This window comes from Artibeus jamaicensis, unplaced genomic scaffold, assembly GCF_021234435.1.
Source record: "Artibeus jamaicensis isolate MK-2021 breed Jamaican fruit bat unplaced genomic scaffold, CSHL_Jam_final contig_497, whole genome shotgun sequence".
Lineage (NCBI taxonomy): Eukaryota > Metazoa > Chordata > Mammalia > Chiroptera > Phyllostomidae > Artibeus > Artibeus jamaicensis.
The window spans coordinates 1,956,304-1,981,039 of record NW_026521863.1 but is presented as its reverse complement, the minus strand read 5'-3'; the positions used below and the strand labels follow the sequence as shown (position 1 = coordinate 1,981,039).

General features: G+C 47.9%; 1 protein-coding gene across 2 annotated transcripts in view; it reads right to left on the bottom strand.

The window, feature by feature from the left end:
• PDE10A (phosphodiesterase 10A) overlaps positions 1-24,736 on the bottom strand; it is a 335,996-nt gene that overhangs the window by 49,128 nt on the left and 262,132 nt on the right. For both annotated transcript variants that reach the window (XM_053668737.1, XM_037126093.2), the window contains 3 exons: positions 17,752-17,780; positions 8,413-8,533; positions 7,453-7,502 (listed from right to left, as the gene is read on the bottom strand). In XM_053668737.1, coding sequence (XP_053524712.1) covers positions 7,453-7,502; positions 8,413-8,533; positions 17,752-17,780 — 200 coding nt within the window. The remainder of the gene's footprint in view (positions 1-7,452; positions 7,503-8,412; positions 8,534-17,751; positions 17,781-24,736) is intronic.

Below are 24,736 nucleotides of genomic sequence, written 5' to 3'. Positions count from 1 at the left end.
CCATCAACAGCATCCAGAACCCAGGCTGACGAGCCGACACTGAGGCCACGTGGTGCTCAGAAATAAGCCAGGTTCCCACTGCTCACAGATTCATGTGAGCTGGCCCACTTTTCCTAGTAACAGAGAGTTTTCATATACATTTCTACAGTTAGGTGATTCAACTTGAGAAAACTGGCAATGGTAGTTATTTTAACCAGTAGATTGGCTCAGTGAAGAAATAAAATAACTTTAAAATTATAAAAAAACAAAAAACGATTTGGTGGAAAACAGAATGGACTATTACAATTTACTTTAAAACCTACTTTTTTAATGAAATGGGAATATGCGATTCATTAGCATCAACAAATAGACAATTCTACTTCACTTGGTAAACACCTGCTCTCACCTTTCCATTCACAATTCAAAGACCTCTTTACTCATGAAACTTCATTTCTATGTTAAGGCTTTGACTCACAACCAGTTACCTTTTAGAAATACTTTTTAAGATGAAAAAAATTATTTAGGTACACCATTATTTTTATTTGAAGACACTAGGTGGCGCTAGGTAGTAAATGACTAGAGCCCATCCACCTTGGACTGGAATTAGATAAGGAAATTTGCATAATTCCTAAAAATAAACCTACTAATACTAAAGGTTACTGACAACTGAAAAAAGTCACACAACTATGGGAAACTACTGGCTCTAAACTGGCTTCTGAAACCAACAGGTAGGAAGTTATCTATGAACTTACTTTATGTATTAAAAACTTTAGGGTATTATTAGAGTCCTTAAAATTTTCAGCGTCTACAAACTCTTACATAGAACACAAAACACTACAATGACAACATCATAAAGTATGTGGCACAACAGTCAGCTGGAGGGCGTGGCTAGGTATGCAAGAGACGGTAGAAACATTAAAAGTTGAATTAAGCAAAATTTTAACCGTGGAAACATTCGTTTTTTCCAACCAGTGTTCCCAGAGTGCCTTGCACACAGTTAGGTGTCCACACTGCTCCTGGCCAGGACACAGAGCACCTGGTTTCTCCCTGAGCCCAGATGTCTCACAAATTGCTGCTTCTTTCTAAAAAATCCTTTATTTTCCCTTCATATTACTGAGGAAGAGGTCTTCCACGCTCTGCTCAAACCAGGCTAATCACCCAAGCTCTTTCAGTGTGACCCACCCCAGCACCCCATTCAAATGCAGAACCCCAAAGAACCTTGGATTTCTCTCCAATCTCTCTTAATACTATATGCTAGAAGGAAGAAAGAAACATCCAATCAGAAAAGAATGAAGTAACAACAATTCAAAAAAATGAGGAGAGGCTTAGGAACCTCCAGAACATCTTTAAGCATTCCAACATCCGAATTATAGGGGAACCAGAAGGAGAAGAGGAAGAGCAACAAGTGGAAAAGTTATCTGAACAAGTAATAAAGGAGAACTTCCCCAATTTGGCAAAGGAAATAAACTTCCAGGAAGTCCAGGAAGCTCAGAGAGTCCCAAAGAAGTTGGACCCAAGGAGGAGAGTCCCAAAGAAGTTGGACCCAAGGAGGAATACACCAAGGCACATCTTAATTACATTACCCAAGATTAAAGTTAAGAACTTTAAGTAGCAAGAGATATAAGTAGCAAGAGGTAAGGAGGCAGTTACCTACAAAGGAGTTACCATAAGACTGTCAACTGATTTCTCAAGAGAGACCTTACAGTCAAGAAGGGGCTGGAAAGAAGTATTCCAGGTCATGAAAGGCAAGACCTACATCTAAGAGTGCTCTATCCGGCAAAGTTTTAATTGAGAATGGAAGGACAGATAAAGTGCTTCTCAGATAAGGTCGAGTTAAAGGAGTTCATAATCACCAAGCCCTTATTATGTGAAGTGTTAAAGGGACTTATCTAAGAAAAAGATAAAAAATGTGTACAGTAAAATGACAGCAAACTCACAATTATTAACCACCACACCTAAAACAAAAACAAACTAAGCAAACAACTGGAACAGGAACAGAACCACAGAAATGGAGATCACATGGGGGTTAGCAACAGGGGACCGAGAGGGGGAGGGGGGGAAGGTACAGAGCATAAGTAGTACAGACGGTAGATAGAAAATAGACAGGGGGAGGGTAAGACTAGTATGGGAAATGTAGAAGCCAAAGAACTTGTAAGTATGACACAAGGACATGAACTAAAAGGGGGAAATGTGGGTGGGAGGGGTGTGCAGGGTGGAGGGTAGTAAAGGGGGAAAAATGGGACAACTGTGATAGCATAATCAACAAATATATTAAATAAATAAATAAATAAAGCCATTTAAAAAATTCTATGTGCTACAATTTAGTGTGGATTTCCCCATTTCCCGTGCTGGTGGTACACTTTGAAGACAAAAATGACTTGTTATCTATGTTTGTGTACTTAGTAGTTTAGCAGTTTTGGGCATATAGCAGGTTTGTTTAATGAATACCATTCATGATATAACATTTAAGCAATGGAGATTAAATTAACTTTTAGAAAGTTTAAGATTCTTTCCAAGTCACAAAGTAGTGGATTGCACTCACTCAATCTAACTCCAAGATCAAACTCCTCTGAAAGCGAAGTATCACTGGGGAGCCTTGAAACGGGACAGATGCACAGAAGTCCTGTCTCCTGAAGGGCTGTCCCCATGGAATGTGACCAGGGAGGTGTAAGACCCTGTCCCAGCCCCTCACTACCCCCAGGCCGGGCCACAGCCTGCACACGATTGACGCTCGGGAACAGCGCGTAGAATAAATGTCCTGCTGGATTTTAGAAAAGCACTACTTTGATAGCATTTTCAATTTCTTCCATTTGCCAGTTTATTGGGTTTTCTATGACTGTTTGAATATTTTAAATGGAGCAACTTCTATTTTTCTAAAAAACTGTTCATTTTATTTAAACTTTCAATTTTATTAGTCCAAGGATCCTCTCACAATATGTCATTTTCACTGTAACTATTGCTTTCTTTTTTTTTAAACTACTCGACACACATAGCAGTGTTTTCTCTGTTAATGAGGCCGGCAAACGGCCTACTTTAGAGACCTGGCATCTCCTCACTCACACAGACTTTCCTTTTCTGCATCCACAGGTGGGGCCAGCAAAGCCCACGGGGGCAGGAACCTTGATTTACAACTGTCCCTGGTACCAGGTCCACTGTCACGTGATCGTGCCCAATAAAAATGCAGCCTAGTGATGCATTCTTGTATTTTTCTCTCATTTGTTAACGTTTCAAAACTGTTTATAGAATGTTTTATACCTTAAAGTGTAAATTTCCACTTGAGTAACTTTGTTCACAGATTTAACAATATTGTAATTCATTTTCATCAACACTGTTCTCTGATTATTCCATTAACTGCATTGGATTTTTTCCCTTTGTTCAAGGAGTTACTTGGCATATTATTTATGTTTAAATACCAAGGTATAATTTCCTTGTCTTTAGCCATCATGGGGACCTGAATTTCTTAAATGGGGGCTAACTGCACCAAAATAGGTTCTAACTAGAGAAGGAATGGAATCCCAAGTTGGGAAATCATAAAATCATAAACTGGATCGCACGTATAAGGATTCTGGAAACCTAACTGATGATGTGGCTAACACACACCCTCTAAACCGTGGTTTGACCTGCCAGGTCACTGCGCTCTTCTACCCTCCTCTGTAGTGAAATCGCTGTCTTTCTACACTTGATTCCCCCGTGTTCACTGCGCCAACTTCGGAGCAGCCGTCCTCTCAGCAGATGAAGCCCCCCCTCTGTGGTCACGGGCCCCTCCCCCAGCCTGGTGCCCCTCCCCCCGCCCCCACTCCGCTCTGCTGCTCGCCTGGTGCTGCTCGCCTGGTGCTGCTCGCTCTGCTCTCCTGCATTTTCCTGGAGCAGTTTTGCTCCAATGAAAATGTCCTTTTTATGTTAATGGTTCCTTGTCTGTATGTCCTTTGTTTATATGTCCCTCTATGAAACAGGAAAGTTGTGAGGATTTTAGGCTGATGTGCAATTTTTTTCTTTCAATAAGCGGACCTCTTCTACCTGCAACTTTGTGACATGTTTTCATAATGAGTTTCACAGCCACACTTGATGTTCTATTCCTGGTGCTTTAATACTATTTAGTTTGTTTTCTACTTAACTTTTTGTGGTTTCTTTAATTTTTTGCTCTCTGGCAACATTAATGCTGATTTTTTACTCTACTAGTGGAACTTGTGATATATTGACATATTTTAAATTACTTTCTCGGTACCTGACTTTCAGAAAATTCATCACTTATACTCACTGTCATTCATGAAACAAGGAAATGAATACTTTTTAAAAGGTATAGGGATCTTACAACCCCCCCCCCCAATGATGGTACTTACTGATCTGCACTAAACGTTTTACGTCACATCATTTAGGCTGAAGGTTGGGACTTGGTCACTAAATCACACACATTTTGTTTAGAGAAGAAGGCATCTAAGAAAGCTTTCTACCTATGATTCAAAGTCCATGGGCAATTTTTAAAACACTGGTGAACATGCAATGTGCTAACTTTCATGTACGGGGAAGGAACACCCGTGCATCTGCTCCCCCGTATGAAAGATGGGTCTGAGTCAGTGTGCCTAGCTCACGTGTTAGCAGCGTGCCGACGTCTGCCGCAAGCAACACGGCAGACTAGGTTAAGTCGGTGCCCCTGACAAAAGCCATTTTAAAATTATTCAGAGGCTGGGTAAAGCGTAAGCTACAGATCTTTTATAACACGCTGCTGGGCTTAGCAGTACGGAAGGAGCCCACAGGAATCTGAAGGGAAGAATATAAAGGAACCCCGCGAGGCAAACCCCAAACTGGTTTTTCTCCAGTGTAGCATCCAGAGCCTAGATCAACAGACACCCCTCAGCAAAGCTGCATGGAGACAGGGGACAGGACGGAAACCTGGGCCGGCTGCCCATGGGAGTCTCGAGAAGACCCTGTGCTCTGGCCAGGCCGGCAGAGGCTCAAGGGCAGACACACGCCCAGCTGTGGGGTGGGACAAGGAAACCAGGGCCTCCGACCTCACCGCGGGAGGCAGAACGGCGATCTCTGAGGAACCACACTGAGCCTCCCGTGGACGGGGACTGCGACCTAAACCACTGCGGTCTGAAAAGGTCTAAGATCATCGAACTAAAACTGCCTTGGACCGGCAGAGCTTCCCTGGGTGACCGGCAAACAAGTGTCAGCCGCGTCCTGTGTCCAGGATAGACACTTCCACATAGGCCTCGAGAACACCCATTTCTGAACGGTCCGAGGAATAACAGGATGCACAGTTTTTAAAAAAGGAAAACATAAAACACACGAGCAAGCAAGTCACCATCTGTGCAAGATTAATGAAATAAAGCCAGGATACTACAAATTCAGAAAGCGTATAAAGCAATATAAAAGATGTATAATTAATCTATTTCAAGGAATAAAAGGTAAGTTCAGGGAATGAACAAAACTATAATGAAGGGTTGAGACAGACTGAAAACCACCAAAGAGGAATCACTTTACTGTCAATATTCAAACAGATAACACATATCAACCTGAACCTCTGCCCAGCAAAGGTGTCTTCGGGGCAAGCAGTGAAATGAGGACAGACTCAGACGGACAAAAACCGACCTTCGCGCAGCAGATTCTTGTTATGGGGAAACCCCACAGGGCAGAGAAATGGCTCCAAGTGGCAGAGCTGAGAGCAAAAAGAAAGGACAGCCCAGTGGGGTCATGTCGATGCAGCTGAAGCAGCACTCGGAGAACTCAGGACCTCAGACAGTGGGTCTTCTCCCTCCCCACAGACACCCCAGGTCAGGGAGCAGGAAAGCCCTGGCTACGGCCCACGTGGGAGACGCAAGTGGAAAAACACAGTAACTAGCCCAGAAGTTACCTCCCACGGAGGCAAGGTCTCTGCTTCCCAGAAGTGCACACTCCGGTGAAAAGGCCAGGTGAGCACACTGGCACAGGAGTGACGGACAACTCCGTGGAGGAGGGAGTGTGCAACACTCGTGTGCAACACACTCCCACGAGCAGCCGCCCCCATCCCACCACCGCCAGCGAGGGCCCCCACTGCCCTCAGAGCAGGAGAGGCTGGCCGGAGCGGCAGTGCCCGCTTTGGGGCCCACACCCCGTCCTTCTGGGGACCAGCCAGCAACACCGAGTCTGAGATTCAGGTTTCAGTGGGGTTCGGCGGGAATCTGTGGGTCCGGTTTGGCTTGTAGACCACAGTGGCTGATGGGAAGGGGCGGTGATTCCAGCAGGCTCACATGGTCAACCCCACGGGGGCTGGGGTGTCAGGGAAGGAGTCATGGAAGGCGGCCCATGACAAGAAGCTCATCTACGTGGCAGTAAATTTTAAGAATGCAAATTATACAAGAATTTTCTAGAAGGACTAATTCTTTCCTATTTCTGAATAAAAATCCAAAACATCAGAAATTTTTAGGATGGACAAGAAATAGTGAGATCTACTTGTTACCGCAGCATCTGAGACGTTTAAAATCGCCCCCGTGCGGCGAGTGTAAAGGCCCCCGAAGGGCCGGGGGAGATGCTGGGTGGACGCGGACCTGGACGAGGACAGGCCCTGTCGGTCCTGTAACGAGTTCCTGCAAAGCCAGGGAAGCGAGGCTGGGGAAGCGCAGGGGCCGCCCACTAGAATCAGGAACCCAGCCACGGGGTGCTGCGTGGCCACCCTTCCCAGGTCTCTGTCCCGCCCCCGTTCGCACAGTGTGAGCAGCAAACGCAGGCGCCATGTGGCCAAGGTGCACCTCTGATCTCGAAACACTGGCTAACACCTAAGACGTGCACAGCGTAAGTTTGCCAAGTGAATTCAGACAACCCCTGGGCTTTACGTATCTGAGCGGTGAACATGTGTCACCGGCTCAGGTTATTAGTCGGGAAATATGTCTTTTCAACACCGTAACAAAACTCAAATGCCAGTAACTGAGCGTCTTCAGTGTGCCTACCCACGCGTGCCACCTTTCACAGCGGGCTGCGCCTGCGGCAGGTAGACCAGCCTGTCCCCCGGAAGGGGGATGGGCACGCTGGGGCCACCCCTGAGGCCCCCACCAGGAAAGGGTCTGAGGACCACCCAGGCTCAGGGCGCCCCCCGCCCCCGCCAGGCACTCCCAGGCCTCGAAGAGTCGCCTTCCAAAACCGGAAAACACATTAAAAATGCCGAACCTCTGTTCTCATCTTATCCCACTGCAGATGGTGTGTCCAGAGGGCACGTACTACCCACAGGGTTGCAGTAACTTCTCCACAAACGTGCGAATGTAGCAATGCCATTGAAGACAGACGAACACCAGCCGTAATCAAACAATCCATCCATTACAAGATTTTAAATGTTGCCATGTTGGTAAAATGCTTGGCTGATAACAACCACATATAGAAAGAAATTACAACAAGGTGATTTTAAAGTGCTTAATTACAATATGTCTACTAAATTATTAACGCAATAGTTTATCTTCTTTAAAAAGCTTGTAACACCAACATCTAAACTTAGATACTTACATTATTGCACTCTCCAAGGAAATACAGTGCAAATCCATCAGCTTTGGTGGCTGCCAAGGTAATAAAAGAGGAGAAACTGGTCTGAATAGCAGAACGCAACACGCACGAATTCTCTAAGGTGCAACCTCAGATGTGGGTCTTTTCGGTGGATGTGTTAACACAAAACAGTCATGCAGTGAATTGAACAAATTCATTTACGGCTTTACTGAATTACATAGTTGAAGTATTTCCATTTATTTTGATCAGCTATTGCAAATTTTAAGATATGACCACCTCAAATCATACAGCAGCCTGTGCACTACATAATAATGTGTCAAATTTTAAAATCAGAATTATTGGAAATTATTTTTTAAATCTGAGAATTGTATTTAATTTTTAAAGTAATAAATCTCTTAGAATTGATACTCATAATTCAGAATAACCAATATAAGTATCAGCCAAAAAGAATTACGCTTACATCTACCCATCACTACTGAAGAGAACAAAAATTTAACCTTCCCAAAACTGCTTCCAGGTCGTCGGAAGGCAACTGCCACAGCAGCAAATAGGGTAAGTCACGAGGAGTGGCCGGACGCACACCCAGCTTCTCTGCACCTTGTGGCTCAGGGAAAGACATCTGGCCTATCTGCCACAGCATTCAGATGGCAGTCATACAGCTGTCCTCTCCCCATTTAAACTTACAACGCTTCTTCCTTAAAAATTAATGATTTTTCACATACATGTGGATTTAGTTCACCAAAACTTTACAAAGAAAACCAGGTTTTGATGAGAAGGCATAGTACTTCCATTAAACATGAAGTAGATACTTTTTCTGGAATTCTGGCAGGTTCGCAATAAAATACTTTCACTCCAGAGCTGGAACAGAAGGAGAAGGCAGCATTCACGTGCCCTTAGCAGGTGCGCGCTCTTCGCCATCTGCCGCGCTGAGAGGCCCCGCCCGCAGGCGCCAGGCCGGCTCACCTGACTTGATGACGCTGCTGAGCTCGTACAGCAGCAGCTGGTTGTCCCCGCCCGTGTCCAGCCGCTGCTCGATGTAGCTGTTTAGCTCATACACGACGCCCTGCATATTCGTATCTTGGTACTTTGAATAAAAAAAATAAAGGGCATAATTAAATAAAGTAAAATAAAAATCCCTTAGTTTGTAAAACATGCTGTGTTTGACTTTACACACTAGCTCCTCCTTAGGCTTTTATAGAGCATGATTTGATATATTCCACCATAAAAATAGATTTCTAATTAAAATGGCAGGCTTACTTCGAGTCATCTATAGATTCTACAAATGCCTGTTTATATTAAATATCAAATGTTACAAATTTTAACACTGTTCCTGAAGTTTTATATATAATGTAGCAAACAACTTAATCTGTAAAAAAAGTACAAAAATTTGCTAGGCGAAATATCCTAAGATGTTAGAAAAAGCCAGCCTGCTCTGGCTGGTGTAGCTCAGGAGATTCAGTACTGGTCTGCGAACCAAAGGGTCGCTAGTTCAATTCCCAGTCAGGGCACGTGCCTGGGTTGCAGGCCAGGTCCCCAGTATAAGAGGCAACCGAACTGACGTTTCTCTCCCTCCCTTTCCCCCTCCCCTCCCTTTTCAAAAAATAAGCTGTCAGGCTTGCCTTCCTGGGCGTCTCGCCCAAGCACAGCCCCTGTGAACTTGAAAAATAAGCAGCATTCTGTGGCTCCCAGCCTGCAGAGCTCCCGGGCTCCCCCTCGCACCCCGACTGACAGAGAAGCCGCGCGGGGCCCATTTCCCCTCCACACGACGTGGGGGTTTTTCGCCTCGGAACCAGTTTCAAGCCATCCTTCTCTTTCTTGACCACTCGGATCTCTCTCTCCTAAAGGTCTGTGACTTGCTGAATTACTTGCTGTAATTCTCAAGACACAGATGTGGAATTTGAATAAATAAACATAAGGATGGATGAACCAGCAGCCCACTTCACAAATATACACGGGCATTCCGGACGATCTGTCCCACAGAGGCACTCCGCCAGCACAGGGGACACGAGCGAGTGAACGAGACTCGTCTTCGGAACCATCTCGTCCGATTCTGAAGAAGCTGGGAGAGGATGCGTGAGCGAACCATGTCGCGGGGGAGAAGGCGCCTGGGGGACACAGAAAGTGGGGCGGGGAGGGGGAGGGTTCCTCTCTCCAACCAGACCAGGGAAGAGAGGCTGGGTGACACTCGACATAGGGACAGACACAGGCGGTGTGCTGATCCACCCCCAGCTGTCCTGGGGGGACTGCGGGTCCCCCGCCTCCCTCTGTGCTCCTGTCCTATACAGGGACCCAAGCGCAGGCGGCCCCAGGAAATGAAGTGTGGAGGACGGTGTGTGGGGGCCCCACACCAGAAAGCAGTGGGAAGCAGGGTAACTGGGGACGGGGGCACAGGCCTGACGGGGCCGCACCAAGCAGGGACCCTGCCCCCGGGCTCAGGAGGGTTTTAGATGCTCATCTGGGAGACTGGCCCTCAGAGTCGGGCAGGATTCCCACAGTGGAGGGTCCCCACCTGGGAAATCCGGGATAGCTCTCCACAAAGAGCACACAGAAAAAGGCCCTTCCTGGGACCGGAGCGGGGGATGGAGGCCAGATGTCACCATGTCTTCTGGAGAGAAAACCCTGTCACTCCCAAGTGAGAACCAGAAGAGGTGCAAAGGGCGTATCGGGAGGGTCCCTTAAGCTGCATCTCTGGGCTCTGGCTTTCTCGTGTGTGGAGTGAGAAGGCGCAAGTATGTGGTCTTTTAAGTACCTTTCAACGCTAGCTACAAACAGCTATGACCCTCATTTACATTGTTCAAGCTTCAAATGCTTATCTTTAACCTAATACACCATTTCCTCTGATTACCAATGAAATGCATAAATAACATAATTGCAGAATGTTTTGTTATAATTACTCTTCATGTTAATGTAATGCCCTATAAAATGAAGAATTACATAAATAAATGTGAACGAATGAGCCGAGCTGCTACCCCGGGTGCTGCTGGGACAGGAGAGGCAGATGGGACACAGGGAGGCATGTGTCCAATTGTGCACTTCTGAGATGCTGTTGTGAAAACGTCATCACGAGAAAAGCTTGCCGAGGGGTCAGTTCAGTTACGTAAACTTTCGAGTCTGTGGCTTGAGTACCAGAAATTTATAACAGCATATTAATGGTGTTAAGAACTTGCACTTTCAAAGCATTTTTAATTAAATGTACAGGGGTGACACTGGTCAATAAAGCCACACAGGCTTCGAGCGTACAGTTCTCTGATCCTCATACTGCACTGTGTGCCACCACCCAAAGTCAAGTCTCCTGCCCCATTTGTCTGACCGCTTGACCCTGCCTTGACCCTGCCCTGCCCCAGCCCTTCCCTCCTCGGTGCCCACCGTCAGCCTCACAGAGCCCTCCCACTGCCTTCCCTGTCTAGGAGTGCCCACCTGGGGCACTAGGGGTGTGGAGCACACCTGCTCCATCCCTCCCTTGGCTTCAGCGGAGCCCCGAGGCAGGAGGAACTGAGCGGGGACCGCTCCTCAAGCCTTGGGACCAAAGTGGATGCCGAGACCCTCCTCTCTAGACCTCGATGACTTGCAGAAGCCCAGCTCTGCCTTAGGGCACAACTACCAAAGAAAGGGACTCACAAAGACACAGCCCTCGGAAAGGACTCAGGGTGTGACCTCTGTCCACTGTGCTACTGGTGGCTGTGTTTCTCAGGAAACACCGGTGCACCCTGTCTGCTGTGACGCCTCAGGGCATGGGGAGCGGGGCGTGCAGAGGCAGGGCCCGGCCAGGGTGTCTGTCACCCGAGGGAACCCTTTATGTGAGACTGGGGAGGGCTGGTCTGCCCAGACTCACCGAAGCAAAAGACCTCCAAACGCGGGGAGAGAGATGCTTCGCCCAGGGAGGTCAGCCGGGCAGCAAGAGGGGTGGAAGCCTGAGTGACATGCACACCAAGGTCTGCCACCCCAGGGCACCTTGGGCACCCCAGGCACCCCAGGTCTGCAGGGTGTCACCCTGATACCTGGGAAGCCACAGCACGCACTCAGGGAAACATCACAAGGTGGTGTTACTTTGAATAAATGCTTATATCACATGCAAAACAGCCCTCAGTTTCCAGCAGAAACCTCAATAACTAAATAGTATCTTCTCATCGTTGCTTAAAATTGCCCCACCTTCTCCTGTTGTTCTGTAATGTTCTATTCTGCCATGACTTCAGATGCACAGAGAACTGCAAAAGCAGCGCAGGAAGCTCCTGTGCACTGTTGCATCCACTGTACCGTCCTCTCAGCACCTCGTCCGTCTCCCCTCCTTCCTTCACTTCTCTCTCTCTCTCTCTCTCTCTCTCTCTCTCTCTCTCTCTCGCCTGTTACGGTAAAACTCCAGGGCTTGCTTGTCCACATTTTGCAACCCACCATTTCCCTGATCTACCTCCAACTCACTCTAGTCACACCAGGGTCACAGCTGTCCCTGAGGTCACTGGTCCCGTCCACTGGGCCAGGGCCAGAGGTCTCCCTGATGCCCCCAGCCTCTGACACAGCCAGCACTCTCTCCCTGGAGCGTTCCTCCACCACGAAGGGGATGCACGTGGCCCTGCGTCCACCTGCCTCGGGGACGTGGCCGGTCAGCACTGCCGGTCGGCCTTCTCTGCGAGTCTCCTTCGGAGCTGCACGGGTCAGCCAAGCCCCAGGTGCTCTCTGCAGCCCCCCTTCTCCTTCAAACCCCACCCACTCCCAGGTGCTCTACACACCTGCTATCTGTACATGATTCTTAAATCACCCATACTGCTAAAAACTCTCCTACTTCTCTATCTCTAAATCACACTGTTCCCTCTGTGCTTGACTGACCATCCAACTCCTGAACGTCTCCATTCGGAAATCTGTCTGGTGCCCCTAACTCAGCGCCTCCCAACCGAGCCCGAGTGTGAGCATGGAGACCTGCCCTCCTACACACACTCTGCTCCAAGTCAGGCAACCCCTCCTCCGTGCTGGGGCCAGACCCTGACCATCATTTCTCCTTCCTCTCTTTCTTCAACCACATGTCCAATCAACACATGTGAACGCTGCCTTCCGAATGCACCTACAAGTCCCTCCGTGGGACCCAGGGACTGCCCCACCTCCGGTGTCACCACCCTGGCCCACACCCACTCGCCCTTCGCAGGACTGCCACCTGCCGCCACTCGTGGCAGGAGAACCCAGTCTCTCAGAGCCGCTGAACTGCCTGGCTTCAGGCTTCTGAGCGCACGTCCGCACTGGTAAAGCTGGTGACAGTGTTTCTACTCTGTACAGTGCACTAACTTTTGTGCCACGAACAACTTTCCTCTTGGGATGAGTTCTTTTCCTACCTTTTGACATACATACTGTCTATTATGTAGAAGATTTTCATCTTCAATGTCCAGTGGAATTATTCAATAGAAGATTTTGGGTATCATGACATTTTAGGTTCTTTCTTATTAAGCTTTTCAGTTTTTTCATTGGTTATCAGTATATTTAGACCCCTTAACTCTTCTTCAATCAGTTTTAATGATTTACAACTTTCTCAAAATTGACCATGTCCTCTAAATCTTCAAAAACACTTGTGTGTGAATACATATCGTATTTTTATAAATTATTAGCAATCGTCCTATGTATAGCCATATTCCCTTTCTCATTCTTTAATGTGTGTATTTTCGTACTTCTGGAATGGATGGACAGAGATAGTCCATTTAACTGACCTATTCACGGAAACACCTTTGCATTATTAATCAAGTCTATACTTCAACTTGTGAGCCCTTGATTCCTTCCCTTACAAACTCTTCCCCTCTCTTTTTCGGAGTTTAATTTTAGCACTCCAAGTGACTGTAAGATATAAATTTCACCCTGTTTCGTCCCTTAGGTCCAGTAGACTTGCCCCCCTTTTTACAGTTTGGGCTTTGAAAGCTATTTTTCAGAAGATGACCCAGATAAATGCAGGGAGAGCAGAAATTCAAGTCTCAGCGCGATTACACGGCACCAGAGCGACTCTGCTACACGTGTCACAAAACACGCAGAGACACGATTTACACAAAAGGAAGTAGCTACTTCACAGGTGGGATTATGCCTGGTTGCTTTAGATAAAAATATTTAGACAATGTCAAGCCATTTACAGACAAGATGATTATTTAATTGGTAATTTATTTGGGTTAAAGCGAAACTTTAAACTGGAAGAGTAATTTGATAAACCCAGTTAGCAATGTGTACTATAAGCCATAAAATATCCATAACCTTTGACCTAGTAACTTCAAGCCCTAGCATTTTTCTTTAGGAAACATTTCTCAGGAATAAAACTGCTAACACAGAAAAACATTCAGTCTACAAAAAATAAGAAACGATCTAAAGACTCAACGACAGAGAGAGAAAGTAAGAATGCTTCACACAGAAACTCAATGGAGTTTCCCACGACTGCCAGGAGTCACGGAGGCAGCGCTGGACTGCACGGCACCATGGGACACCCGTGGTGCACAGGGCAGACACACGAGCAGCACAGGCACCCGAGTTATTGCCACATGAGCCCCTGGGAAACGAGGGCCAAAGGAAACGCTCCCGCTATTACTGACTGGGTCACGGTGACGCCACTGTCATCTCAGGAACGGCGTTCTGCCATTTCAATGACTGTACCAGTGTCAGCAGCTCTGGAGGAGCCAAGTGAGGACGGGCCAACCGCAGAGGCGACAGGAGAGCAGGACCCGCAGCTGAGGACCAGCAGCGGGACCTGCTGGAGCCATGGTCTGACACAGACAGGCGAGCACAAGGGGCTCGGGTGGCCCCCCAGGCCATTCCGGAGCGAGGGCAGACTCCCGGCAGACAAGCTGAGCAGCTGCTGCTCCCAGAGAAGCCAAAAACCTGGGGGGCGATGCCTGCTCGGGGTCTTCGGGCTCAGCCCTTTTCTTTCCAAGTCACTCCTTCCCTTAAGGGAGCAAAGCCAAGCCGTTTCTCAAACGGACCCATGAGGAAACCCTGGAATCCTGCAACCTCCTCCTCAGATGGGGCTCAAGGGTACCTCATCCCCTGACGCAGCCGTGGTGCCCGCCTCGCGGGGAACGTCTGTCCCAGGGCTCTCCTCCCTTCCGAGAGACGGTGTCTTTGCCCTGTCCCTGCCTGGGCCTCTGCAGCATCTGAAGAGCAGACGTATCACGGATTAAGAAAATCCTACCGTTCAACCCCACGGGGTCCAGCACTCTCTACAAAATATGTTGTTAACCAAAAGAAATTACAAGTTTCAAAGTCATGAAGTTGTACAAATAAACACAAAAGACCCGAATGGCAGGGAGAAAATTCCGTGTGTGCGGTCACCAACAGATTCCACGGACGCGGCAAACGCTCCTCCCTCCACTTCTCCCCTCTGTGGGAAGTCGAGCGCTGGGCTCCCAGTGCGGCTGGACGAGCCCTGACTCCACTGCTGTTTGGGGACCAGCCCTTAAACAGAAGTCCTGCACCCTCAGCTTCTCACTATCACCAAGCAGTATGACCTTGACCAAGTAAAACCAGACTCTGGGAAGCAAAAACTTGATCTCCAATGTTGAGATAAAGAAATAGAAAAAAAGGGAAACAGACAGAGACACAGAGAGAGATGCTCCCAGGCACTGACTAGCGTGGCCACCCCAGGCCGAGGGACTGCGTCCCCAGGGCCCCCGGACACACTACGCTGTGAATGCAGGACCGGCCGCCCTCCCCCGTGGCAGGCTTCCTCCACCAAGCCCTCCCTGGTCCCTGGGAGCCACCACGCCTGTCGCCAGCCCTCTGTAACCCCGTCCTTCACTGCTGTGCTCTGAAGTCTCCCTGCCGTCCCAACAGACGGAGGCCCCCACCTGCAGACTGCACAGGCAAAGGAGACTGCACAGGCAAAGGTGTCCAGCAGGCGAACGTCTTTGCCAATGCGGTAAGAAGCATTTTACAAATCTGGACAGAAGACAAGTTCTCCCAGGAAAAGCGCAGTTAGAATTCTATGACTTGCCCTGCCTCACTTTATTAAATAACCAAAAAAAAAGCCAAGAGAAATGGGGCCACTGTGGCCCCATGCCATCAAGTTCAAAGCAACCTCACTGGAGGTACAGATGAAACCAAACTGAGGAGACTCGCCACGCCTTGCTCACAACGCTCCCTCCCACAAACCGGCACTGTTGCCAAAGTCAGTAATGACACTCCCGGGCAGCAGAGGACACTGTCCCCTCCCTACCTCGCTGGGCCCTGAGGGTGAGTCCGCACCCTCCATGCAGCAGGCCCTGCATTTGTAGCAGCAGCACCGAGCAGAAGCCCAGGCCACCTTGGGGCTCCCGGGCAGGACCTGGAGCTCAGCCCCCACAATCACCACAAGAGGGGCACGGTCCTGCGCTGCCCCACCCCGGGAGGTTGAACACACACCTAGGGGCCAGCAGGGCAAGCCACCTCCATCGGCCCTACACGCTGACTGAAGGGCACACCACTGCTCTGCTCCCAGACCCAGGGGGCACCACTGACCCCACAGCTGGCCTTGCCACCCAGCACCTAACAGAAGACCCGTCATTGAATTTACATCCACAGTGAGTCAAGGGCAGGGAACCCTAACTACACACACAAGCCTCACACCACTTCAAGATAAAACACATTAAAAAATAAATCAACAAATGACCTCCCAACATATACAGCAGCATTACCAAAAAAAAAGAAAGAAAGAACAAAAAACATACCCAAATACACAAGGTGTTAGTATTATATGTGTATACCCAGGATAAAGCTAATTTTACAGGTGAGATAATATATGCAAAATTTTAGCAAAGACTCTGCTTTGCAACCTCAAAAAATTAAAGAGTTGACAGTAAGAAATTACCAATTGACATCATAACATAGACTGAAATGAAGAGAAAGCACCAAAATACAGAAGCAAGCCTAATTTAAAAGAGCCGCTGGGAATCTGAGTAGCGTCAGCCCGGAGCAGAAGCGGAACTAGGCTGCAGGTTCCAGAGCAAGCACACGAATCAAACTGGGTCCCGGGCAGCAAACAAAAGCATCCTAGATTAAAGTGACTTTTCCCATCGCCCTCCAGGACCACCACATCTGCACTGTTGTGGACTGCACGGTGAGGCTGAGAGCTCAGGCGCACCCTGGAAGCTGAAGCCAGTCTGGTCTCTAAAGAGTATGGACATGTGGCTCTTCTTCCTGCCACCGAGGCGCTCGCCCACCGCTGCTGCAGAGACCTGGGGCAGCGGCGTGGCCGGCACTGGCCCCAGCATCTGCCCCATGCACCCCTGTGAGAACCCTCCCTTTATCTTCAAACGTCGTCACCTTCAGCCCAGTGGGCTGCTCCCAAGAGCCGCAAACATTTCCAGCTGACCCAGCCATCCCTCAACACTACATGAAGCATGAGAAAGTCCCCAAGGACGTGAAGTTAGCGAGAGGCGCCCAGTTAGACCCAGAGAGGTACAGAGAACTCGGCACCGACTAGGACAGAGGACATTCTGCCCAGACGCCAGCAAAGACCCTGGTGACATTAGAGACTCCTTTCTGCACGTAACCAAAACTTCGGGAGTATCTCCATAGGCGCGATCACAGAGGCACCCTAGTTACAGCTTATGATAAGGAGTGTGTGATCTCTCACACACGGTTGCGTCAGATGCAATCCAGACTAATTATTTTCAATATTCGATCCACTGTAAGGTCTTTATCGGCATGCAGGACATACAAAATGTGTTTCACACACAATCAATCGTGCTTGTGCGGCACCTAACACAGTACACTGATGCTTTCGGCGCTTGTTCCCCGTGAGCTCTCGAGTCCGCTAAGTCTCTCAAAGTTAACGCTGAGTCTTCTCTTGGACACAAAAGCAGCTCATTTAATATTTCTGTAAGGGACAGAAGCTCACGTCTTGGATACCCAAGGGGTTGCCCTTTGTCCCCCCCACAGAGGAGGTGCCTGGACTGAAAGGCAGGGTCAGCCAGTCACACACACGACTGAGCCTCGGAGCGTGGGCCGTGGGGAAGGTGACGGCTGCTTCACAGCCTGGGCAACAGCTGCTACACGGGAAGGCAGCAAGGCGTCGCCTCAACCCTGGCTTTCTTTCCACAAGCCCGGGACCCCATCTTGCTGCGCAGTCTCACGATTTCTACATGCTGGCAACTACTTCAGAAAACCCCTCTTGCTGGGTCAGTCCCGAGGCTCCACACTGCAACCGCCACGCCCACCGACTTGGTTCCACAGCAATGAGTGACATGGGGGGAAGGCGCTCGGCTGCTGTCATCGGCATTCTGACACTTTAACACGTCACAGCCCCAAGATGCACACGACAGGACTTAGCTCCTGTCGGCTGACAGCAGAGATCATACTCACGGTACTCACCCTGCTGACTTCCTTAGGCGCCGTCTCGTCTGGGGGAGGGAGAAGGAAGGGAAAACACAGTTAGAAACTCGGAGCAGGTCAGAACACACAACGCGTCATCACTCTCAACACAGCACAGGTTCCTCTGCAAAGCTTCTGCTTAAGAAATCTAGAATTTAGTTTTTTAATCCTGTAAAAAAAAAATCACATGACAAACCCAGAGCTACATGTACATACTAATTCTGGAGGGACATGAAACAGCACAACTTGCTAGTCATTTCCAGACTGTCTGTAAACGGCTGGGCCTGCCAATGCGGCCGCTCCACGGCTTGCTCACACACACGTGGACAAAGAAAGCTCTGTGACACCTGCAGTGTGAGTTACGCAACCTGCATGGACGTCCCGAAGGCCGCAAGGGAAATGCCAGCACGTACTTGCTGAAACACACAGTCCCCGTGTGGCACCCTGGCAGGCACAGTGCCGCCCTGGACCACAGGCCCGGCGGGGGTGGGGCATCCGTGCCAACTCGTCAGCACCAGGTCCTGGTACGGTGAGACTGATGGGTCACAGTGGTCCAGGAGAGACCGGCTGAAGGGCTCTCCCTGTAGGGCTGGCCGCGTGGCAAGAACATCACTGTGTGACCAACGGGGCACAGGAAACGAACTGACCACGACTCCACTTGCGGCCCCTCGGTTCTGACTGCCCCATGCCCTGGTCACTGGTTCCAACCCAAAGAAAGTGTGTCTGTGAGGCCTCTCCAGTCCCCTCCGGGGAGACGGCCTTCCCTCCGCCACCGCCGCTGCCTGCGTCTCGTGCAGCAACCCAACCCCGCCCAAGGCCAGCACTGGCGCACACCTCTCAGGCCCAACTCCAGGCCCACTGCGTTACCCCCAAGCACAGCCGGGCTGGTCTGCACAGCGATGAAACACGCCCCACGACCTCAAACAGGGGTGTGGTTCTTCTTTCTCTTTCAACAGCCTCACTCCCTAACCACCGGGCCTCCTGGTTCCTATGTTCTCTAACCTTTCTCGGACTGACTGCTCACCTCCCATGGCCACACCACATTTGCCCCAAACCACCTACCAACCAGGAGCCTCCAAGCTCATATCCAAATCCAGGATCTGCCCAGACAGCCATGCCCCCACACACATAACACACACACTCACACAACACACACACACACAGCACGTGCGTAAGAATGGTCATACACAGGTATGTACACACACACTCTCACCCACCCACCACGCCACTCCGCTGCTGCAGACACTCGGTGCACTGCGTGTCCACCCGGCTCTGCACGGACTCCCCGGGAGCCTCCGCCACTCACCAAACAGGGACAGGTGTCCGGCAGTGAGTGTCCAATGAAAAGCACCTCTAGTGTGCATTCTGTTATTAGACACAGTGGCTTACACATCTTTCTTATAATTCTACAGTGATTTAGTATTGTCGCTGACATTCCTCAGAATAAGTGTGTTATAGGAAAAACACTTCTCTCCACATTAACAAAGGCACATCACAGGCAGTTCGCTCACTCTTCAATCCCTAACCTCTCACCTACCCTAAACTTCCCTGAAGATGCAACTATTTGTTTTCATCACCGCAACAGATTCATTAAGATTCTGAAGTTAAAGAGGTGTGTATGTTTTCAATCCCTTTAAAGTTTTTAGCTAAGACACTCAGCGAGACAGCTGGAAATCCAGGTGAGCGAACGGCAGGTGTGAGCAGCAGCAGGGGTGTGAGCAGGTCCCCGCCAGCGCTGAGGCAGCCACCAGCTGCGACGGCGAACGGCCTGCTCCCCGCTCAGCGGTCGGGGTGAACGCCAGCTCTTGAAGGGGAAGAGTCTGATGTCCAGACATCTGTGTAAGTGTTCTTTTTGCTCTGCTGACATGTATTTATAAAAAACTTCTTTTTTGCCTAATGTATAGTTTAACATACTTGAAAGAATATTTTAGCTGAATTCCAGATTCTTCACCATATGCACTGATTTAGAAATGCATCCTCTATGTCTTCCTCCTACTTAGATGTCAGATAATTTTTGTGAAATGAATGTCAAACCCCCTGCATTTGGAGAACTGCTATTTCAGCTGAGGACATTAATGACCACGGTGAAAAATTCACCCGGAGGGACCCCTGCTTCCTGCTTCCTGCTTCCTGCGTGAGGAGTCCTCCCTCGGTTGAGGGCTCTCGCCCCAGGGACACTGGGACAGATCGAAGAGCTCGTCCCATTCCTCCCCCCGGTGGGTGGCACAGCGAGGAGCACCGGGGAGGCTGCGTGTCAGCAGCTGAGACCACGGACTGCGTGTGCAGCCCAGAGCGGCGGTCACGCAGAGCCAAGGCAGCTCCTCTCGCCACCTTTTAAGTCTACAGTGAAACGATGTCCAGACAATGCGATCTGACACTGAAAACTTTCTTCCACAAAGACACTTTCAGAGGAACGGAGAAGAAACGGGCTCCGGTCTGCACACGCGCTTCCTGACTCTGTGCAGACCACCCCGGGGGCCGGTGAAGACCCCTGACCCTGGGTGTCTGTCCACTCCCAACACGCACCCGGGACTGGCCTGCTGGCGTGCCACATGGCTCGGCAGAGACACTCACTCTACAGGAAAGGCCAGGGGACAACGGGAAGGAAGGGAATTACCATGGATACCAGATTTTGAATCATTCAAGAACAATTAATTCGCAACAAAAATGCCCACACAGCTGACACTAATTTCATGCAGCCTAAGGGTTCCATGAACATCTGCTTATTCAGCAAACACCTACTATAAATCCACTGTGCGCCAGACACTTACCCTGCTTTCTAGGAGCTCACATTCCAGTGAGGGGAATAAAAAAGAAAAGAAAAATTAATTTTGGAAGTAGACTATCTACGCTTATTAAAGAGAAATGTATGTTTTAAAAAACCCATCTTAAATCTAAAAATCATTTTAATATTTTTAAAGCTTTAGGAAGCGTAAGAGCTCATGCAAAAAAAAAGAGAGAAAAAAAAACCTTTGTGGACTTCCTAGTAAGTACACCCTTCACAGTAAGTACTTATTCTGGAATATTTTATAAATCTTTATAACAATGCATATGTTTATACTTTCCTTTGTGAGATCACTCTTGATATGTCTTTTATATGAAGTGGGATTTTAGAAATAAATCCAAATTTATAACTAGAACTTAAAGGAATTTATATTATGACGGTTGATTTAAAGTTCAGTGGCTGCTTATAATATTCTTCTGTACTCTGAATTAAGATCCCAGAAACAGAGGAGGAAATTCCACTGAAACTCATATACTTTAGAATTAAAAGGAATTATCACATTTTCTTACAATTTGATCCATAAGGACTACAGACAAAAGTAAACACTATTAAAAGACAAAATGTGAAGAGAAAAACTAGAGTGAACAATAAACTTCTTAGTTACAAGCAATCTAAATGCCCGTTTCAAATGCAGCATCAGCCGCCCTCTCAGCTCAGCAGGCAGCATTGGTCTCACAAAATCAGGCATGAAAGAACTGGAACGGATTTTGATTGATCCGCACAATTCTTAAGTGTTTTTACTCTTAGTTGATGTTTAAACATTTCCTACTAAAACAGAAAGATATAAGTAGGCTTACAATTAAAAAATGTAAATACAACATGATCCAAAAATGCAGCTGCTAAAAATGATGGTGACTGTTTATTTTTGTAATTTAACATAATTTGGTTAAGTTAAAATCAAGGGAAAAGCAGAACTATATATGAGCCTAACGTTGGCTAAAAAATATGTATTAATCTACATATGTATATAAATATACACACAAATTGCTTTAAATTATAAATTTTTCTACAGTATATCATGTCATCTCACAAGCCTGAAATTTTTAAAATGTGCTCATATGTTTTACATGTATGTAAATGTGTGCTAATAGTATCTCTGGGTGGTGAGATCCATGCACATTTTACATGTATGTAAATGTGTGCTAACAGTATCTCTGGGTGGTGAGATTCACACATGCTTTACATGCATGTAAATGTGTGCTGACAGTATCTCTGGGTGGTGAGATGATGTGGCCTTCTCTTTCTTCTCACATTTCTAAATTTTTACAATCACAATAAACTGCAGTAAATTTCAGCTGGAATGCCTGGGTCTCTCCCCCATCTTTCCCAGCCTCCAGCACACGCCTGTGCAAGCATGGAGAACAAAGGAACCGTCGGTGGGAGTGCAGCTGGGACCGGGACCCTGGGGCTCCTCCCAGAGGCAGCCCCCTCACTGCTCCTGCCTGTCCGTGCTGGCCTGGGTACTCCTGGTTTGCAGGCTAAGGCCCCACCCCTGGGTGGCTGCGTCAGCACCGGGAGAGCAAACCCTGCATTGAGGGGGACCCCAGGTGTCTGACGTTCCCTAATGCAAATCACTACCACACTCTAACCAGAGAACATGCCACTCTGGTACAACAGAGAAGAAGGAGCATAAGCAAACACAATTAACAGAGAATATGCAAAGTCAAGTAACAGGAAAAGAACGAAGGAAACTGTCACTGAAAATCCACAATATGAAAACCCAGGATGACACATGTCTCAGTAACCAAAGTAAAGCAGGAGACTATGGGTGATGGGACTTTATTGCTTAATATACAGTAAATGAACTCACACATTACAGATTTCCTTTCCCTCGGCCATGAGTTCTATAGAAAGTAACTCTATGCTTGCCATTTGCTTTATACATATGAAGGTATTTCAAAGTTGATCTTTGTTACACTGTTAAGAAAAAGCTGAAACCTGGTATTAAAAATACTGCACATAAAGTTCTACAATGGTCAAAGCAATCTTGAGAAAAAAGAATGGAGCTGGAGGTATCACACTACCTGACTTTAAATTATACCACAGAGCTATGATAATTAAAACAGCATGGTATTGGCAGAAGGCAGACAGACCTACGAAACAGAACTAAAAGTGCAGGAAAAAAAACAAGTATGTATATAGGCAAATAATTTTTGACAGAGGAGGCAAAAACACCCAGTGAAGAAAGCCACTTCAAGAAATGGTGCTGGGGGGTGGAAATGGGAGGGAGGTGGGGAGCAAGGGGTGGGGGAGGCTGGGATGGGAAAAATAGACAAAATTGTAATTGAGAAATAACTGAATAAAATTAAAAAAAAAAAAGAAATGGTGCTGGGTTATCAGAAAACCCTGTGCAAAAGAACAGAACGAGGTTACAGTGTGTCTCTGTGGACAAAGATTAATTCAAAATGGACCAAAGACATACACAAACAATCTGAATCGGTAAATTACATAGAAGAAAATAGAGGTGCTCAAGTTATGGGTCTTGGTCTTAGAAAACATTGTATGAATTTGCCCCTAAAGACACGGGAAACAATGACAAAAATGAATGAGTGTGACTATATCAATCTAAAAAGCTTCTGCACAGCAAACGAATGTGCCAACAAAGCAAAATGGCCACCAAGCCAATGGGAGAAGGCAGCTGCAAACAACAGCTCCACCAAGTACTCGCACGACTCAACACCTAGCAAACAATCCGATGAAAAGTCAGAGAACTGGAGCAGATGCTTCTCCCAAAAATACACATGAAGGGCCAACAGACACATGGAAAGATGCTCAACCTCACTAGCCACTGGGGAAATCAAAGGACAAGATGCCACTCCACACCTATTAGAATGGCTGTTATTAAAAAAAAAAAAGTTAATAACAAGTGCTAGAGAGGTTGTGGAGAAAAAGGAACCCTCATTCACTGCTGGTGGGAGTGTAGATTTGTACAGCCACTGCGGAAAACAGTATGGAGGTTCCTCAAAAAAGTAAGAGTTACCATCTGACCCAGCAATTCTACTTCTGGGTATCTACCCAAAAGCACTCAAAAACATTTGTTCACAAAGACACACACACCCCTATGTTCACTGCAGCATTACTCACAGTGGCCCAGACGGGGAGACAACAAAGTGTCCTCTGACAGAGGACTGGGTAAAGACAACGTGGTACATGGAGACTACAGAATTCCACTCAGTCATAAGGAAAAGTGAAATGCTGCCATTTGCTACAACATGGACGGACCTTGAGAACATGATGCTGAGCGCAGTCAGTCAATCGCTAAAAGCTAAGAACTGTACGAGTTCACTCACATGTGACTCGCCGACGCAGACAGCAGTGTGGGGGTCACCAGAGAGAAGGGGTGGGGGTAATAAAGGGGAAAGGGGGCCAAGTGTATGGTGATGGAAGATGACCTGACTTTGGGTGGTGGGCTCACAGTGCAATATCAGATCATGTATCGTAGAAATGTATACTTGAAACCTCTATGATCTTGGTGACCAATGACACCCCAATAAGTTTAATTTTAAACAAAAGTTCTATATTTTAATGTTACATGTTAAATAAATAAAGAAGACATCAGAATAAAGAGGGAGGTGATAAATCAATGCCTATACTATAAATTAAAATTTAAAAACTGCACTCTGTATTCCAAATTCTAAGTTACAATTTTTACATAACCTAAATTCAAACCTTCAGGAGGGACTGTGCTGAAAATTCCGAGCTTTATTACTCTATGTTCAGAGAACGTGTTTTGAACAATTTCCACCTGCAATGACAGATCATGTCCTTGAAGCCCAACGTGTGCTCATTTTCACGGCACCTTCGGTGGCTCGGCTCTTTGCTTCCTGTGCTCCTTCTGCAGGAGACGTGGGCAGTCCCAAGAGCCGCCTGTCGGCGCCAGGGGTTCGGAGCAGCAGCAGCAGCAGCCTCGAGAGGGAGCGCGTGCCCGTCCCTGGAAGGGCCTTGCGTCCCACGTTCCCTGCCGGCGTTCCAACGTCCCTAAATGAAGCAGGTCTGTCTTCTCACTACAGGGCCGTCTTAGTAGACTGGCCGCTCTTTTTACACGGGCCCATCCCGTGCGAGCTGGCACGGCGCCCTCAGCCTGCCCCAGCACCCAGCACCCTGCCACACCTGTGGGCCTGTCCAAAGACGGCCACGTGTCTCCCAACGACAAACCCATTTGCGGGTATTTACCAAACACCGGATGTGCCACACTGAGTA